The sequence below is a fragment of the Buteo buteo genome, chromosome 3 (assembly GCF_964188355.1).
Source record: "Buteo buteo chromosome 3, bButBut1.hap1.1, whole genome shotgun sequence".
NCBI lineage: Eukaryota > Metazoa > Chordata > Aves > Accipitriformes > Accipitridae > Buteo > Buteo buteo.
In genome coordinates, this window is record NC_134173.1 from 3,663,669 (window position 1) to 3,683,838 (window position 20,170).

Consider the following 20,170-nt stretch of genomic DNA (forward strand, 5'->3'; position numbering starts at 1 on the left):
TTTTGGCTCCGGGTTGGCCTCTCTGGGGTGCCTGCAGCGCAGCTTGGGCTCCAAGAGCTCTCAGCCTTTTAGAACCTGCAGTTTGTTCCCATCTGATTTGCCTCACCATGGTGCAGCCCCACAGCTTCCCACAGCACCGTCTTAGGGCTGAAGACCGTATCCTTCCTGGGTCCTCAGCTACAGTGAATCTAGGCAAACCTCTTTGGGATCCTATCTTGAACCTAAAAAAAGTTTGTTGGCTGCAAGAGACTTTGAATGCAGTGTTTCCAACTTAGTGACCGACGTTTTCTGATGATAACTTTTGTTTCCTTGGAAAACCTCCAAGAAAGCTCAATCCCTGGATAAATAGGTCCCAAGACATTTAGGGCTTTATAGGTCTAGACTAACATCTTAAAACTAGCACACTGCCCAAGCAGATTATGCATCATGGTTTTAATATGCTCATGAATTGAAATGCCACTTAACAAGCCAGTTGCCAAATTCTGCACCAGCTGAAGTTTTCTGTACACACTTGAGAGGTGGTCTCGTATACAGCATATAGCAGTAGACTGTAGGGCACTGATTTGCATAAAAAACCTAGCCAAGAGCAATAAAAAAGTATACAATAAGAAATAGTTCTTCAGTCTAAAGAAAAAGGATTTTTTTTTTGTCTTATGGTATTTTGCTCTTCAACTTGACTGTCTGCTTTCTGTATGGAGGGTTAGTACTGGCTGCAGACTAGGAGTGCCACTAAGGCAACCTTGAGCAAGTGGTTGTTTCTTCATGCTTTTTCTTCTGTAGATGGTAGTAATAACATGTCCCATGTTTCTTCTAAGAAACCACATTTTCCTATTTTCTGAATGTAATAGAATATAATCAGATATACAAACCCTATTGTTTTCTTGCTGGAGCTGCCTTTTGTACTCATCCTCCGTCATCATCTTTATTTTCCAGTGGCTCTGTATAGACTTTAGAAATAATGACAGGGTGGGGGGTGGAGGGAGGCAAAGGAGTCGGATCCATAGTAGCCCTCAGAACGTAAAGACTCTCAAAGCCAGTGGCAAAAATCCAGTTGACTTGAGAAGCGGAGATTTTTCATTCTCAGTTTACTGCCTTGGCTTCTCCCTGGACCTCTCTCTCCCAGGACACTTCTGTCCTTGCGAGAGTCCCTTAAATCGTGTATAATTTGCTCTGTGTGTTTCCTGGCCACTGAGTAACGTCAACACAGCATAAACTTAAAACTGTACAAAACTAAATCTGTTCTTTCAAAAAAAGAGAAGTGATCCAGCGTTCTTTTCAGGTTCAGTCTGACAACAAATAAAGTTTGTATAGGATTCCTGAAGTGGGAAAGGATAGGGAGTTATTTATTTACTCTGAGGTCTGCACTAAGCAACCTGGGCTGTCAAGTGAAAATGCGATGATGTAGTTCATAATGTTTTACACAGTTCTTCAAGGGGGGAAAAAAAAAGTAACATATGAGGCAGCCAAACCATGCAACAAACAGTTGTGGGTTTGTCAGGAACAGTGAATAGATCTTGGATTCTTGTAGCACGTATGACACTTTTTGAACTATGTTTTTTTTTAATCTGGAAAGCCTATTAGGAACCCTGAAGGGAGAATCTGCTCCTTTTAATGTTCTTGCAGATCCTAGCTGTTTGCTTGCTTCTAGTTTCATGGTTATAGACTTGTGTCAGTATGATTAATGAGAAATGCAAAGTATGCAAAAAAAAAAGGGAACAATGAAAGATTTTCCTTCTGCGAGAGACAAGAAGTAAAAAGGCAATACAGTACTTGTACTCAGTGATCACAGAAAGCAGAACAGTTTCTACTTTCCAGTTGCAGGATCTGACTCCAAACTACATTGACTTAGTGCACGTGAAGCTTATACTAAGTGGACTTGTGAATTTATGGATTTTATGTTACTATGTTTTCCTATGGCTGGGAATTTTAAAATTTCACATTACATAGCTGAACGCGTGTGGCATGTATGCTGTAGTATGTGCGTGCATCAGCTCTGTCAACTTGATGAGAAACTATGCAGAACTGTTTGAAGACTTTTCACACAATACTTCAGGTTGGATGGCACCGCTGGAGAGTATCTTGTCCAACTCCCCTGCTCAAAGCAGGGTCGGCCAGAGCAGGCTGATTAAGACTGTCCAGGTATTGAACATCTCTAAGGATAAAGACTTCAGAACCGGTTGATTTTTTTTAATTTATATACAGTATGCGTTCGTACATGATTATGATAAGTAGCTAAGGTTGTGTAATGTTGCGGCTGAAATAGGACCTGTAGTTTCATGGCCTTAAGGTTTAGCAGAGAACCATTTAGTTTTGTAGAATGTGGAGGGCCTGACCAGCAGGGATTAGTCAGGGTGACAACTTCCACATCTTCTTGTGCTTGAGGGATGTTGACTGGTTGCTTAGGGATGCGAATAAGGAAATCTGAGCATTCGTCCAGCTGACAGAGCAAGTGGTTAACTTTTTTGATATAACCTCTTGCAACAAGACCTATTTCTGCTACAGTAAATGGTAACACGTTGCTGCCCATAGCTGTAAGCTTTTAGCCTGCAGCAGGAAATTGGAAATTATTCATGTTTTAGCAGAGGGACTACAAATGTTGTAGTTGCTGGGAGACTGGCTTTTGCTTCACAGTAAATTACTGTTTTCATGGGTTGCATCCCAAGAAAAATTGTTTATCAGTATCAGCAGATAGAAGGGGTAGAGAAGAGAGTGTGTCATCATAGGGGAGTAATGCAGGATCAGTTGAATCACTTGATACAGCACATCAGGAAGGACTGAGCAGCACGCTCATGTATGAATCACTTTTGCATCAGGATCAGTGCTTGCCTGTCTTTTTCTTGATGGACGTTAGAGCCAGCCCTAATCATCACATTTGTAGTCTTTGAGCTGCAACGCGCTTTGGACAGCGGAAATGATGGTAGCTGTAGCTGAGAAGGATAGTAAAGTGGAAAGGGCAGGAACACAAAATCTTGTGTTTCTGAAGAGTTAATTGTAGCTTTCACTTGCTTATAACCTGTGTGAGATTTCTTTTTTGTGAAACTGGTATAACCCTGGATTAGGTTAGCAGAGCAGAAGAACCAGAGCTGTGGCCTCGAGGGTCACTTTGCTCTTCCAGTTCTCCATAAACAGGAGGGAAGGGGAGGCACCAGTGTGGAAGAACCTTGTATTTTGCATAGAGAAACACTTTGCATAGCAGCTGGCTGTATTTATATTACAAATTACAGTTTTCAATCCATGTGGCAATTAAGGTTTTCTTATCTCATGGATCCTCCTAAAAAGAAACTATTGCATTTATATCCGTAGAATATGTATAACTAAAATATGTAACATATATGTATTTATAAACATATATAATAGGTGTAAGTAATGTGTGTATATACTCTGTGTGTGTATAAAGTTGATATTCTCCTGATGAATTAGGTAAGTAGAGCTAGAGCTTTTTACAGCCAGTGACTGAATTAATAACGAACGGATAAAGATTTAGTATAGCTGAATGCTTTCGTGTGGCTTTGGTCAAATTACTTAGAGGTGGAAATAATCAGCGGTTGAATTAAGCGAGAGGCCTGATACATACTGGAAAACCTCCATCGTCTGTCAGATGTTTTACAACTGTGATGAATGAGTTTGGATAAATAATGCGAACATGTGTTAAACAAGTTCAGGCCAAGTGCCACACGGCACAGTAAACAGAAATTGCACTTGGGGAATGTTTGAAAATATAAATGGATGGTAGGTGGTATGTGGAGAGCACTGTGAGGATAGCCTTTCCTCTGGGGAGGGTAGAAGGAAAACTCTTCTTAGGTGCTTCAGAAATAGCTTTTTGTTGTTGTTACTGTTTTTAACAAATACAGATGTAGAGGTTTGCTCATCCTAAAAAGAATTGTTTGGGTTGTTAAGCTGCAAACATGGTATTTCATGCTCCTTGCAAACTTGCCTGGAGACTGCCCTGAACCAGCACAGGACTTAGCCGTATGGAAAGGAACCCAATAGCTTGAGTGACTTTTCATTTAAGTTACTTGTTAGAAAAACTTGAATGTGGAAGGGTTGGGGGGGAAAATCTGGGATATTTTTCACCTGTGAAAACGGGGGAGAATTTCCAAAAGCGAAGTTCTCACTTGATGAACACGGTCTTTTATCAATAATTTCCTGATGTTACTATGGTGTGGCTTTGAGCACGTCCCTTCATCCTAATCGTAGTGCTTGGAAAGTGGAGCAGCATCCTGCTTTTACCGCATTTTTAGAGGGGTGTGAAGTAACTAGCTACTTCCACCGCTAAATCTGTGCCTTCTGATGTACAGGTCCTTATAAGAGTATGAAGGTGTATCCCTGCTGCTGGAGAAGGCTTTATATTCACAACAGTCTGAGTAGCAACAAAAAATAGCAACTGAGGGACAAATAAATTGCACAGCAGTAAAGGGCAGCAACTGCAGGGGTTTTTTTGCGGGGCCGTCGGGTGCAGCGCGTGAGGCTTGAGCATGTTGGCTCCCGCGTGGTGTTACGTCCCTTCCTAGCGTGTTATCCTTTTATCGCGGTGCCTGTGCCGTGTTTTCGGGCTGCCTGTTCACGTCCCGCTTGCCGTAAGGTACGATGGGGCAGAGGCAGGAGCTATGTGCTGGCCACCCAACACGTGCCAAGTGTGACCGAGGAGAAATGTTCAGCAGACAGCAGGGACCTCTGAGCTTCCCCAGGCTACTGCCGGTGAGGACCGGCCGCGTGCTTGACCTGGCATCCCCATCAGATGCAATTCACACGTTGGCATGGATTTAGCTCGAGATCTTAGTGGTTCTGTTCCAGTTTGTTCCTGGGGTTTTCTTTTCCTTTTCGGTTGCCAAAATGGTGCATTTTTCATGTGTCCCAGCAATTGCAGAATGATGGGAAATTTGCTGACCCTGAATTACTTTGACATCTGCTAAAAGTATTTGTGCTGCACTCTGTCCTTCCGCACATCTGATATTTCTTCACTCCCTCTCTGTTGCAAATCAGCCTCTGTTAACTTAATTTCTGTTAATTTAACTTTATCCTTCGAGTGTCCTAAAGAAGCATTCTTCAAGAACCCTAAAATGCATGAAGACATATGGAAAAAGACAGATCAAGTTATTTGAACAAAGCTGGTTAACTAGCCTAATTTTTTTGTCTGAAATCACATCTGCTAGGAACTATGAGACTATTACTTATGGGATTGTTCTTTGCTGCATGACTGTAATACTAAAGCAAAACCAAGTCTTTGTGTGTTGAAATGCTCTTTCTCCTCTTTACTTAAAATCAGTAAAGCCTCAGTTGAATTGCTGTATCTGGGTTTGAGCACTTAAAGATGTGAATTCATCAGAGGATGTACACAGGAACAAGAAGAACTATCAGAGGTTTAAGAAAGATGAGCTACAAGTAAAGTTGTTTAACATAAGGAAGAGGCTGTTATATGGAGACTTTACAAGAGTTTTCAGACTAAGGAGGTCTGAAAATTAAATATAAAATTTAAAAAATGATTTTACAAATAAATATTATCATCAGTAAATGTGAAATATTGAAATAAATATCCTGGAGATGCTGTGGCATTTCCATTGGAATTTTTTGATTATTCTGGTTTTTTAATTAATTTGGGGGAAAAAATCCTATAGATGAAACTCCACTGGAGTTGGGTCCCCCCTCTAGAAGCATTCCAGAAAGGATCTTCATGACTGTGTGGCTGATGCTTCTGGGTGATGCTGAATTACAAATAAATATTAATCCTTAATACATATTGTACGTCTCGGTGACAGGCGCATCTACTGTTTTTTGTATGCGAGGATTTTGTGTTGGATGCTTGGTCTTGGCCACTCCAAATGCTCAAAACCCCCCAGTGTTGAGTTGGAACCTGTTGCCCCCAGCAGCATGGCTGTGAGTCTCACATGCATGTAGGCAATGATGATGATGCTCTTTTGCCTGTTGCCTTGCTATCAGGTTAGTGGTCCATACTTGTCTAAATTTTCAAACAACCTTTGATGGGGTCGAATGCATACACTTAATTAGGAGGCTGCATCCTCTGAGGTCTGAAGGCTGGTAAGTCCTGATGCACTCCCCGAGGATGGACTGGGATCACTGGAACAACCTAGTCTTGGAGATAACCTCTGACATATTTTGGCATGTCTTATGCAACAGTAAAACTTGGTCTGAACTTGAAGCTCAGGAGCTCATTCACGTTCTTGGCACAAACCTGTGATGTCTTTGTGCTCAGACGTTTTGCCTCTTGCCAAGCTGTCAGTACAGATAAGGCTTCCATAATTCTAGGGATAACAGGTGTGTGCTGAAATATTTTGTCTTTTTTTTTTTTGGTGATAGGTTGCTATAATTTGTTTGTTGCTCTTTGTTTACTCATACTGATTGAGCATGCAGGGCAGCACGTTGGCACTGTTCTTAAATGGAGTAAGACCAGAAAGCTTGAATCATGACTAGCACGTTGTTATTAAGTACTTGTAATTGAAGAGGCACTGATATGCCTGTTCAAGCACAAGCATGCAAGTCAGCAATTTGGAGACCTAGTTGTAAACTGAAACAAACGTTAAAGATTGGCCTCAACACACATTTTTTTAATGATTATTTTTTAGCCTTAGACTGGTTACAGTAATCTCTAAAGAAAGCAGTATGTTCTTGTATATTTTTTTCTTTTCGAGCAATTTTCCCTGGCCCCATTCGCTTGAATTATGTAACCTATATTTTAGTATAACAACTACTTTCCTACTGTATTACTCTCTAGGGAACAATTTTGCATTAGTAGGGGGTTGAACAAGATGACCCCTTAAGTCTTTTCCATCACCGCTTGCTGTAATAAGGTGCTGTAATATTTGACCTTGTTACGCAGCCTTTTCCCTTCTGTAACCCTTTGACTTTTACAGAAGAGCAGTCACAGTGTTTTTTGGACATTCAGAAGTGCCCTTCTTTGAAGTTATCAACCCGAAGTACTGTTTCCTGCTCTTCAGAACTAAAGAGCATATTAGTTCGTTTTGCATTGGAGTGGAGACGACCTGTATAAATAAATCATTGCAGGGAAGTACGCTACGGTGCCTGTTCCACAGCCGGAATGAAGAGGCTGAAACGGCAGAGGATCTTTGTTTTGTTAATATGTTGGCAAGGCTGTAACTTTCGAATATGCCTTTCTGGTGTTGCTTTTTATTTCAAGGAAGGAAGGAGGACTGAGCTGCTTGGGCAGTCTGTTCTAGATCTGTACTTTATCCATGGACCTACACAGTGTACTTACTTCGCTGCTGTTGTTTCCAACAGCAGGCTTTCCCTGTGTGTCCAAAGATACCAGTAGGTATCAGACTGGATGGGAGATGTAACCTTAAAGGGGAATTTTGTATTCTAGCTTGCAAAATGTCCCATTCTAATTTTTACCTCATAATTTAAGTAAAACCTGCTCTCCTGTTGTGCTCTCCTGCTGCTGGGCTTTCTTATTGCTTATGTCCTTTTTTCCACAGCAGCAGTAGAAGGCAACTGAGACAGGTTTCTGCAGTACAGAGTTGGGAAAACAGCTCGCGCACAGAGGTATAAAGCTAAGGGAAAAAGTACTAATCCTTTCTGTCAGCCAGCTTCACCCTGCTCTCAGCCTACATCAGCTTATACATCCTTTCACTTGCTTATGAGTAAGCAGGGCCTTAATACGCTAAGTTTGAAAAGGAAATAGAGAAAGGAAGTTTTGACTCCCTCAGTTTTTATCATCTTAGCATAATGCAGTGCAGCAGAGAGTACCAGCTTCCATAGCTGTAACCCCCAGGATCCAGCAGATGAAAACTAAAGTTTCCTTTTGCACTTAACTATATAAACTCTTGCTGCATTTTAGCATCTCCCTTTAGTGTAAATCATTGGCATTTGTTTGCCATAATGTGTACAGATAGTGTGACAAATGTTCTTCCTAGTTCCGCATGCATGTGGATGGGTCTACAGGAGCAAAGGGACAGAAATTGAGAGCTTTGTGAAGGGGAAACTCTGGCTAATGGTTTCTCTGTGACACATGGTTTGCTTGAAGCCAAGCAGAATAATCAGAAGTTTGGCAGAAGTGGTCAACAGGAGAGATCAGTTTAGACCCCTTTAGGCTCCCAGGGTGGAGCGTGATGAAGACTGGAAAGCCCCTTCTACCAGCTACAAGTGTAAAAACCTTCTTCTTTTAAATCTCACTGAATTACTTAGATGTTGCTGTAGTTTATCTGTATGTCGGTAATGAATTTCAGGCATTGCCTAGAACCTGGAACCAAGGTGGGGCAGTCTCCAGGGCGTTCAGGAATTACATGTTCAGAAAGAAAAGGACCTACGCTGAAAGAATGACTTTTCTCTTTCTGTTTTACACAAGTGATTCAGTTTCTCACTCAGTCTTTCCATGCTTCCTAGTACATTTAGTTCTCTGTAGGTGATCGTTTAAGCATTACTGCTTTCTTTAAGTATTACTGTTTTCATATTAGTGGCACTCCAGACCTTCACCTCTCCTGCTGTCTGTTCTCCCTCCTACTGACTCCCCTCTGCTTTGCTGTACTTCTCTTTGTGTTGTTTCTCTGTTGTTGCATGTCTCTGATTCCTCATCCTCAGGGAAATTGTTTTTCTCCTCAGTCCTCTGGAGTTTTCTTATTGTTACTCCTTTTCCCGCAAATGATTGAATCTCATTTCATATCTCTTGGAAATACAGGAGCAAGAATTGGGGTATGCTTCATGAGGAGGACGCTTGCACCTAGAGGAGTGGCTACATTTGTCACTGGATTTAAATGTATAATTGTTCCTGTGCTGACAGTTTTATGTTAATTCCCTTGTGACAGAAGTTAGGACGTTTGGCGCTTCGGAGAAATGTTCTAAAAAGGTTAGCTCCAGTCCTTCTTCCCAAAGTGGGGATTCTGCCCCGTGTGCTCTCCCCGTGGAAATCCAGGGGACTGTTTGTGCCCCTTGCTTCTTGCAGCAGCAGGAAAGCAGACTTCGGCCCTTAAAGAGGCAGGAAACTCATTAGGCACGAGGGTACAGAATTGCTCTGAAGTGCTGTCTGTATTGGGTATTTATCATTCCCGGTGGAGATCCCACCATGGCGTTCTCCCTGCTTGCCTGTCCAAAGCCACGGGCTCCCTGGGGTTTGCAGGTGGCTCTTTGCACCCTCTGCTTTAAGCCTCTGCCAGCGTGGGTTTAGGATACGGGCTAGGAAAGGATGTCCAAAGCTATTTTTTGGCTTTCCGTCCTCCCACTCCCCACCTGCAAGTCCTTTACGGAGAAAGGGAATAAGGTTGCAAGGTAGAAGGGGAGCTCTTCTCATGTGCGGCCGTAATAGGATCCTCTCCCCACAAAGGGTCCCACTCTCCCAGCGGGGGCAAAAGACCCTGCTCGCTGAGGGGACCCACTGTCTCACATAATTAGCTAAGCAGCTGCTGCGTGTCTGAATGAAAAGGAGGGCAGGGAGGTTTTGCTCTGACGGGGAGCCGGAGCGGCATTCCTTGGAGGCAGTCTGCACATTCCTCCAAAGCAGTCGGCACTGACGGCGACGTGGGCTCGGCGTTGCACAGCCAGGCTTCCCCACGGTTGTACACGGCCGCTTGCTTGGCCTCGGGTCCTGTATTGTAGGAAAACTCCTTTTCCTTGCTAACTGCTAATCGTTTATCCCTGGATCAGCAGGAGAATATATAGCTTGAGTTCACATGTGATGCGTTGCGCTAATTAATCACAACAAACTATTTATGGAGAGAAAATAAGATCAGATTTGAGAAAAAATGAAGATTCGTAATATGCAAAATGAAATCTCAGCAGAAGCAGCAACTGTGTTAATGCAACAGGGGGCAATGTGCCTGTGAATGAATCCCTTCTCCGTGTATTTTCTAGGGGGTCCGGGACGAAAAGGAGAGTGCGTTGTCTGGCCAACACATTTATGACTGGCTTTTGTGGACAAAAGCAAAACTAAAAAGAGAGCCTGTTCTTGGCACAGGACCAGGTCTCTTCTTAGAGGACTGCTTTAATTTGTTTGACATACAGTGAAAGACTGGCACACTGCACTAATTAGTTTTATATACAGTTGTTTTATAGATCTGCAGCACTATACGTACCCGGGGGCCCACTCGAGTAACCCAGTGAAGTCTACCAGGCTGCTTCCTGAAACCTGGTCACAGGATTACACCCCTATGCCTGACTACTTGCCGTGCCGCTCAGATTTTTACCCAGCTTTATAATTGTGTAAATCCATTCAGACAGAATAACACCCATTTAACACTGGAAAAGTGTAGTAATAAACTTGGAAGTGTGGTACTTGGCATTTGCAGAAAGATTTTTTTTTTATTGTTATAAACATTTTTTGTTGTTGTTCTTTAATTTTTTTTCCCCCATCAGTGCTGGTGGAAACCTAGGCAGTTCATTTAAATTCTAAGAGACTATTGCTGTTACTTTTATCACTAATATTTCTTCCTAGTGAGCACTTAAAACAATGTTTTATTTATTGTTGCAGGGACAAGAATTAAGTTTTTAGTTTCTAAGTCCTAGCCCGTTTGCAAGTGGCTAGCGGAGGCCAGAGTATATTGCTACTTCTGTCCCGTGCAAGGACTTTAGAAATGAATGGCAGGAAATGTTTCAAAAGTTGTTTAATTAGGTCTGCACTAGGTACCCTGCTAATGTAATCAAACATGGAGTTAATCTCCCTTTTATGTTTTTGTAAGGAAAGGAGCTTCGTCTTGAAATTATAGTTTAAAGAAAAGAGGCATGGATGGGAGACATGGAGGCCATTCAGGCAGCAGCAAGTGAAGCAGAGCAACTCCCATTTGTGTTCAGCCAGATGTTCAGGAGCCTTTGCCAATAGCTCAAAAGGCTGATGCTACATAAATTACTATATCCCAGGGACTAATTCAATGGGTGTGATGGAAGAGGAAGGGAGGAGGATGGTACCCTGTCGGTCAGAGGTCAGGTGTAACACATGGGACCGAACCAAGCAATATTCAGCCAATTCTGTTTTTTCTTTTATTATTGTGGATTGAAAACACTCATTTTCCCATAGAAAGCAGAAGAGATGTCAATACTTTCCTTAATATAAAGACCAATTATTATTTTCTTTAAAAAGTCCCTTTTCCCGTGTAGTCGAAAGAGTTTAATACCCAAGGAAATTTGAGCTTCTGATTGTCATCTTTGAAAACATAGAATCCCCTTTGAAAGCTACCAGTGGTCCCATAAAATAAAGATCTTTAAAGGCTTCTCTTGCTTTCTGAAAAGATGTCAATTGCAAACCAAGCTGCCTTGCCTCCACCTCCACATTTGTCCTAAATTCACGTAGAGACATCCCTTTTCACCTAGCATGAATTGTTTCCCTTTCCTCTCCAGGTTATTTTTACAAAAGTAGAAGCAAACAAAAACCTGGAGTAATAAATAATGGTTTTCTTTTAGAGTGTGAAGCCTTCTCTTGACCAAAGTGTGCTGCCTTTGCAAGAAAATAGGCAGTTGTGGGTTGCGCTCTCACGTGTGTCCGTCTGTATCACAAGCCTGGTTATCTTTGACACTCTGCCTGTAGAAAGAAGTGGTAAGCTAAGGCAATCTCTTTGTCTTTCAAAGATACACACCTACCCTTTATGATGTGAAAGATAATTTTAACAAATGTGACTCTTGCTTGTCACAGAAAGGTAAATGAAACTCAAGGCCATACCAGTATCTGGTTTTCTATCAGATAGTTTCACAAGATTTGACTCTGACTTTGGATGTTTGAGGTTGGCAGTGCTGATGCTTATTAATTTTTCAGGATGTCCTACAGTCTACAGATAAAAACCAGGGTTTCAAGGTTAATGAAGTAATAGCTCAGCATCCCAAACAGCATTGCTCCATCAGTGGGAAGCCCATGGAGGGACAAGAGTGCCTTTTTTTTTTTTTCTTTTTTCTTTTTTTTTTTTTAAATAAAATAAAGAAATAAGCAGTGCCCTCTAGTGTTAGTTAACATCAGAGGGAACCACCGGGGAAATTTTCTATCATCTTGCTATCTTCAGTTAAACCTATTTCACAGCCACAGATGCAGCTATTTCTTGAAGGAAAGTAGTAAAAAAGAACTGCAATAGCACAGCTTATCAGGACATAACTGCCAGAAATGTCATCAATAAGTAGATACAGTCAGGTATCTCAAACTCCCTGGCCTGTTTTATCTTCTCTAATCTTGAAATGTGTGAGTGTAGTATGTCTCCAACCTGTACCTGACCTGGGCAAGGATGAGAGGTATGTTTTACCAACGGGCCAGAGACTTCTGAACATTCAGGGAGAGATGTAGCAGCGAGTGTTCCTGCTTGAAGTTCAGAGTTTCAGTTTCTGGCATAAAGCAGTCCTGGTGTACATGTATTCAAGCTTATCTACAACATGTTACAATGAGGCAGTGAGCAGGTAGGTCTTTGGGGCTGTCCTTGGAGCACCTCAGAATTTTTTGCTTCTGGTGATAGTAGCAGGTTGGACTCCTGTTGCAAAACCACAGGCATCATTTGTTTCAGTTAAAGACAACTCTGCCAGGGATGCACGGTGGGAATTACAGTCACCTCTGTTCTTTAGCATGGAAGGCTATTTCTCAGTCTGTTTAAAAGAGGGCAACGCTTTAAATTGCTAATGTAAAACAGCAAGCATTAAAAAGCATTTGCTCTCTGGTTTCTGAATTGTCTTCAGTGTGAAAACATGGTAAGCAAATGTGCCTTTCCCTGTCTGTTTTTTTAATTTGATTTTCTACCATAGAGAAAGAGCTTACGAGTGATTATTGCCTTTCAGTTTCTGCTGATGCATTTTCATAGCCTTGGTTGCAGGCTGGGGCTTTTGGGATGAGCCCCGGGGTCCCTGTGGTGTTAAAGCTACTGTTGACAAATGGGAATCCTGTGAGGCCTTGAGAGCATCTTACTGAGTGTCCCTGAGCTGTAATCTGTGTGTGCATTGATCATTTTCTGAAAAACAGCACACAGAAATGCAATACAGGTACAAGGCTTTATGAGGTGACCCATGCAGTACCTTGGCTTATGCAGGGTTTCCTGCCCTGGGTGAAGTTCGCCCTGGACTGCGGTTTTCTAAACCGAAACATCTTCTGACGTGGCATGATGCTGAGGAGTGGCGGTCTCACTGTCCTCCTTGGGTTACGCTCTGTGAATGTTTCTGATGGCTGCCAGCACGATAAGAAGTGGGTGCCGAGACTTATGTAGACGGTCAGTATATTGCCCACATGTAAGAATATCAGGTGAAGAAGGTTAGGAACTTGTACTTCTGAGCTGATTCAACAAGATCAGCTCCACATGAGGAGAGATCTGTGACTGCGCATTGTCTCTATGTAGATTGCTGCGCCCTGGTAGCAGATACCCAAAATGAGATGACTTACCTGGACTGTCGCTCCTCAAAAGGGGTGTCAGACCCACTCAAGCAGTTGCAACTCGTGCTGCTGTCTTGTTGCCGCTGCTGTTGCCAAACTTCATGCTTCCAGTAGTTATTGATTCTTCAGCTCTAATGGTAGACCCCTTCTTAAGCTGCAGTTAATAACTTCTGTCCTCTTTGCTACATGTGAGCAGGGAGAGCGTTGTTTTTGCCGATTGCCAGGGATGATGTTATGCTCTGTGAAAAGACCAAGGAGAATAATGTTCGGCATTGTTCCTCCGAGACGTACCAAAAATCTGCACGCACCAATGAAAGCAACCAGCGTTATGGTATCATAACAATGGTTCGTTAGGACTTTACTGCGGGCCGGGATGATGATTGTTCCTGTTTAAGACCGAGACCAACAGATGGCATTTGTTAGGACATTGATATTTACGTACAAAGTTGCCAACACTTTAAGAAGTGGTGCCTTTCTTAATTAAGATGATAATGTACTGCCTTGTTTGGAGAGATTCTGCTTGTAATGATGCTGGTGAATTATGAATAGAGGGAAATTAGTAATAACAAATGCCAGATGGAGGTGTCTTTCAAAGAGGAATATTTTGTGTAATATGGCATGTAAAGTTGACAGACCAGGTCTTAAAAGACCTTTATTATTCTTTAAGCTTTCCTGACAAAATTACTCTTTATCCTGCCAAGAAATGTAGTTTCACATGCCAGTGCGTTTTTAAGCGAGAGTAATTAAAGTATGCCTCTAAGTTTATGGCTTGAAGTGAAATCGTTCCTCCAATGTTTTGTCAGGAATCTATAAACAGTGCAAGGAAGGAGACAACTTACAACAACAATAGATTTGCCAATTCTACATATTCTGCCTTTGAAATCAGAGGCAATTAGGGATGAACAAAACTACTTTCAAAGTTTACAAAAAAAAAGTGTAAGTTTTGCTGAAGTTTTACTTCACGTTTTTTCTTTGGTTGACAATGACTTGGGAATAAGAGACATTTTTCTAAAATTAAAACCTGCCTTCTTTGGTTGAAGAAAAAAATGATTACTGAGTTATAAGTGCATTGAATCCTCCAATGCTAGGCCTTCTTTGTTACTTCCTGAGAGAAAGAAATAAAATTGATTTTGTAGTGTAAAGTAGTAATTAGAAGAGAAGTAGACAAGGGCAAGTAAGAAATAAAACTTTGGGGGTTGATATTTCATGTTCTCATAAGAATATTCCGACTTCACGGGCATTCCAGCTTTGATCTCATGACATGCTGGCTGCTGTCCATCGCAGAGAAGGTCCTTCCGTGATGGTCTGTGGGTGAGGCAAAGTGTGTCATGGGAGGTGACCGTGAAGATTTGATTTTCCTTTGTAATTGTCCTCAGATTGCATTAGTGTAATAAAATTCAATTTAGGACTGTAGAAGCGTTGCATATAGTCTTTCTATCAGATATGCCAAATGTTGTAGAGCAGGAGGACTTGAAGAGCATACCTTCTGCTCCATCCTTCCATAGTCACAAATCACTTCCAATATGCAATAATAAACTTGAGATGTACACTCCAAGACTTCTTCCAAAGGCACAAACGTTTTGGCAGGGTTCAGAAAGGTAGCAGAGGAGTTGCTTTTGTCTTCTTTAAATTATTTCTACAAGTATGCATTAGTATGGGAATAAATGAAGTAATATATTTCAGTATTGGATGATGAAAAGAAGGCTTCTGCTTCGTTTAGAAAAAGATCAAGATCAGTTTTCATGAGAGTAAAACACTGTTTTGAATTATGCTTAGAACAGACTGTCCGACTATTTCTGGTATTAATGTTCATTGCTGTTGCAAAAAGGATTTAACAATAGAAAGATGAGAACATGAGAAAAGAATGTCTAGAGGGAAGGCAGTCAAGGATGGGATTCAGTGGCTCTAGCTTTGATAACAATAGCAAAGAGTGCTCTCAGTTGAGTCTTTTGAGACTAATCTGGTACTGTCAATAAACCCTAAATTTACCTTAATGCAGAAAGAGCAGTATTTCTAGGCATTTTCAAAAACTCCATAGAGAGTTGCTTCTCACTGATCTTGTTAAAGCTACTGTGAATTTACCTGGGAGATGCCATCTGCAGTTATGGACAACTAAACCCTGGTTTTACTTCACATTTTTAATGAATGAGTCCTGTATATATAAAAGACAAAGCTGCTTTCTTTAACAGCAGTGTACCTAGTGAGAAACAAGCACTATGACTCTTCCACTCCAACTCTTTTGAAAACCCTACTACTGTTTTGCCCTGTTGTCAGTTTTGTTTATGCTGAACTTCTTTCTGTTACCTTTTTTTTTTTCCCAGAAAAACTTTACAATTCCAATGGACGGGAGCTGAGACGGGCACTTTTCTCCTTGAAACAAATATTTCAGGTGAGCAAATAATGGCTGTCCATTCTGTGATTTGAATGTGAATTGAATTTCTTTTTTTAATGTAGGGAGTAATTTACAGTTTCTGGCAGAAGAGAATTTTAAGACTTCATTTGTAATGTGCAATTAGCCAATTGCTTCTTAGGGTCTTTTCTCTTTATGGTCTACAAGCTTTTTCCTGTCCCTTCAGTGTGTCTGAAGGCAGGACCAGATGTGGAGTTATGGCAGAGTTAGTGGGTGGAACCTGCCAGGAAAGGAGAGAAGAAAATTGGGACTCTTACATGGAAACTTAGGCTGCTCGTTAGACAGTGGCATAGTTCTGTATCAGGAGGACTGGGAAGGGGATGTGAAAAGAGGAGCTAGGAAACCACGGGTTGGGGTGGTGGCCCAACATTGGCCTAGTAATTGACAAATAGACTAGGTTTAAGCCACATCAAAAACTGAAAAAGGGTGAGAGAGACATGGGAGAGATCTGATGAGGAACCAAGATGAAGTGGGATTGTTCTGAAGGTGTTAGAATTTAGATTGAGGTTAGAGGAAATGATTTATTGATTAGCCAAAAAGATAGTTCTTAGAGCTGAGGAGGGTATGGTAGCGGCTGATGAGTTTAAGTTTAAGGAAGGGCATGGATTTGAATGTGAGTGTTCGTTATGGAGGAGACCTGAAATCAGCAGGATTTTGGGTCCTGTGGGGAAGTAGCCAATGTGATAGGCAAGCGGTGTGGATGATAAGAAAGTGAATTGAATGAAAAGCTTGGTTTTACTGGATAAGGGGAAGGACTTGGGAATGTTGCAGGACTGGAAGGAAACTTGTTGTAGAGAACAGGTCAGGAAAAGTGGAAAAGAAAACATTGGTGAGAACTAGAGCATACTGCCAATGTGATCCTAAAATGGAATTCAGGATGACACGTTCCATTTCTAAATGGAATATAAGTGAAATCAATAAGAAGAGCATCTCTCCTCCTTTACTAATGGATCCAAATGGAGGATGACAACATAAAATGTTTTTCAGCCGCAACACATAGGTGCAAGGGTTTCAAGCTGTTAGTTTAGCGTTTTTTGCTTTGTTTTAAATAGACATTTATTCTAAGAGTAACAACGTTTAACAATTCTGCAAGACTGCAGAATTGCAGATTTCCAAAACACACAATGCTTTCTGCAGGTTTCAAAGTTAAGCATTCAGAATTTAGAAAATGCCAGAAAGAAGATTTTTCTGAACAATAGGAGTAGATGGTGAATGGTAGACCATTTAATAGAAAAGTTTGGCAGTTGGTCTTCTGGGTCAGAAGGAAGTCCTTGAAGCTTGACATTTTTGGACAAAGAAGGAGTTCCAGCTCTGAAACAGTCTGGTCATCTCATGGCCACAGATTGGGAAAACCGTTGTCTCTTCAAAGCATTCCCAGGGAAAGACTGTTTGAGAGTCACCATGATGCAAGTTGGGTTTCCCTGTGAGCTTGCCAAGTGGATGGACTGTGTGCTCAGAGGAAATTAGGCAGGTTTCCAATAGCCTTTTCTGGTTTCTTCTCTTTTTTTTTTTCAGCTCAGCTGTTTCTGGGAAATATTTGTATTTCTTTGATTTTACATATTCCACAGGTTAATCTTGGTATTCACACGTATTTAGCAGTGAGTGCTAAGCCTCTCTTCCCACCCATCCCACAACTCGCATACCTCCCATCATGACTTTTCCCAGTTTGGGTATTCATAAATGTTCTCTTCCATGTAGGTTATTTGAAGTCTAGTAGGTAGTTCTGAGCACACAGTACCTGGTGCTTTCAGTGAACACACCAGTAAGATATCTGTCTTCCAGCTGATCAGCTGTTTTCACAGAAATGTTGTTTAAATATTTATCCTAATAAATTTTATTGAAGTTGACTGGGTTGAAGAATAATGAGAGGGGAGAGAAAAGTAATGCACACAAACCCATATCTGTATATGAATTTAGTTTTTAAGTGAAGCCTGTCTGACAGTTTCAGAACATAATTTTCCCTGAAGAATTCGACATCCCTGCTTCCTAATGTATGTGATACAGAAGGGAATTTGGGAATTATCTGTTACAGCTTCAAGTAGCTACTTCTGGTAGAACTGTGGCTGTTTGTCGAACAAACGTACCCTTCAAAAAATCTTCCTATACTCTCAAAATACAGGTTCTCATTAGTGGATAATCGGGGCCGGAGAGTATTCATATCATATGCTCAAGTATTTGAGGTAGTACACTTCAGACTGGAAAATGAGACCCTGTATGATGTAAATTCCTGTTTGCCTGTCAACTTCGCTGTCCTTAACAATAGTTACTGGCATTGCTAAGGGCATCTTTTGAGTCTGATTTTAGTTTATCTCATAATGAACCATGAGAGAGAATGTAAGATTATTTTTCTATCTGTTTTAGAAAGAAAAGCTTTTTCAATTTTTTAGTGAAGAAAAATGCAAGTTAATATTATAAGGTTATGTTATAGACCAAACACTATTGTCCAAAAGGTCATACCAAATATATTTTTTAGTCTATGACATTGAAGTATGTCAGGATTAGAAATGTGTCATCTTAAAAGCTTTTTAAAAAGTATATTTTTCAATATAAGTATCTGTTTGATTTTGTATCTCATTATATTTAGTATTTTAAATTCCTTAAGAATATAATATTTCGGAAATGAAATGTTCACTTCAAAACCAGTCTTTATTTTCATTTTAACAAATTTTCAGAGTGTTATGGAGACTTCATCATGTCTTTAAGTGCCAAGACTGTTCATAACAGCATGTTTTTGTAATCATTTCATCATAGCTGAGTTAATTTGGCACAGTTCTGTGTCAGTATCATTTTTAATTTAAAGAGCTTCAAGGTAGTGTGCAGTCTTTTATTTGCATTAAGTAGGAACAAGCCCAAGTTTTACATCAAATATGAGTTCCAAATAGTCGGAGCACTTGCTTTTTCATGCGAGGCCTCAGCAATATTAGCAACGTTTGGCAAAAGCAATGCTTTTGTTTCAGATTTTAAGTGAAAGATTCATTTGGCAAGTCCAAACTTGGAATTTCTCTTTGGTTTCTTCTGGTGGGCTGGTTTTGGCAAAATGATAAAGGTTATGTGGAGCATTTTTCTTTGATAGTAATGCCATTTTGTTCCTGTCATTCATTCTGACGGGTTGAGATAGCCACACTCATCATCTTTTGCTGGACTGTACTGCAGTATTCTTCTGATTTACCGTTATGCTTTTTGATGAACAAACTTAGAGAGTAAGGAAAGTAATCTTCAGACTAAAAGTATATGAAGCACTTGACCTTAAAAGAGCTGAAAAAAGATATATAGATATAATTGATATGTTGGAGTACAGTTTAGCTTCCCTTTGAAGGTATTTTCTGACAGACTTCTGGGTCGCCTGGTTCTTGTGTTTATCAGAGATTCGTGAATTTTGTGCAAAGTGCTAAAACCTCCCAAAGGCATCCGGGGCAGAGTCCAGCTGAACACGGCACTTATAAAATCGGGATGGAAAAACATTCTTGCATTTCCTGATTGTGCTATTGTAAGAGAGATTAAAAATACAGCTGCTTAAAACATTTAATTCAATATCCATCTTAAAAGCAGAAAAATTGGGTATGAGCACTATAATGTATGTAAATAGTGCTGCGCAATTTACGTGATATTAAAGAAGCTTATTGAACAAGACCTCTGATGTGACTAGATGTAATATAAAGCAGGCATGCTTTAGAACCTGTAAACAAAAGTGTGCCTTGTAGTTACAAAGCATTACAAAGCAGAGTTTCAAATCATGCTGATTGCATCATTTCAAAATCTGAAATAACTGGATAAGAATATGGTGCTGTAAGAAAAATAAGAAAGCTATAAAGCATGTTGCAAGTCTGTTGAAATCTATAATCTCATGTAAATCTGCTGCTTAAAGTTTTGGAAAATATTTTTAATCAATCAATGAATTAGGTTTTCTGGAAAGCAGACCTAAAGGGTATATTTTAAAGTGTTAAGGAAAAAAAGCCAGTTTTCTTTTAGGACTGCTTTCCCCACTAAGCGTCATTTGACAAAGGCAGGAGATCTCCCACTATTTTTCTTGAGGAGCCTATGTTCCCGTTTTGTGTTGTGATCAGAATATCAAGCCACAAAGTTACAAAATTCTCTTACAGAATTTTGTTCTATTGTTGAGAAATTCATTAATCATTGAACAATTGAGCTTTGTGTAAAACGTCACAAAGAACAGCTATGTAGGGGCCCTGGAAACATTAACTAGAAGGTGTTTGGATAGACACAATCTTATCAGTGAGTGAAATCGAATGTCACACACTTCAGCTGCTAAGGAGTCATCAATCATCCTTAGGGGAGCAGGAGGAGTCTTCTGTGTTTGCCTCATTGATCTCAGGGAAGGAGGCTGCTCCTTCCCCTCTTGCAAGCATGACTGATGACTCCTCAGGGTTTGAAGCTGTGTGACACTTGATTTAGGGGCTGCTGTCATCACTTGTGCAGCAGCCTGCCACCTCTCCCCTTTAAGAGCC

The 20,170-nt window shown here is 40.7% G+C and overlaps 1 protein-coding gene across 6 annotated transcripts in view; it reads left to right on the plus strand.

Annotated features, from left to right (window-relative positions):
- Positions 1 to 20,170, plus strand: part of FHOD3 (formin homology 2 domain containing 3) — a 388,990-nt gene that overhangs the window by 159,250 nt on the left and 209,570 nt on the right. For all 6 annotated transcript variants that reach the window (XM_075022703.1, XM_075022701.1, XM_075022699.1 and 3 more), the window contains exon 4: positions 15,616 to 15,683. In XM_075022703.1, coding sequence (XP_074878804.1) covers positions 15,616 to 15,683 — 68 coding nt within the window. The remainder of the gene's footprint in view (positions 1 to 15,615; positions 15,684 to 20,170) is intronic.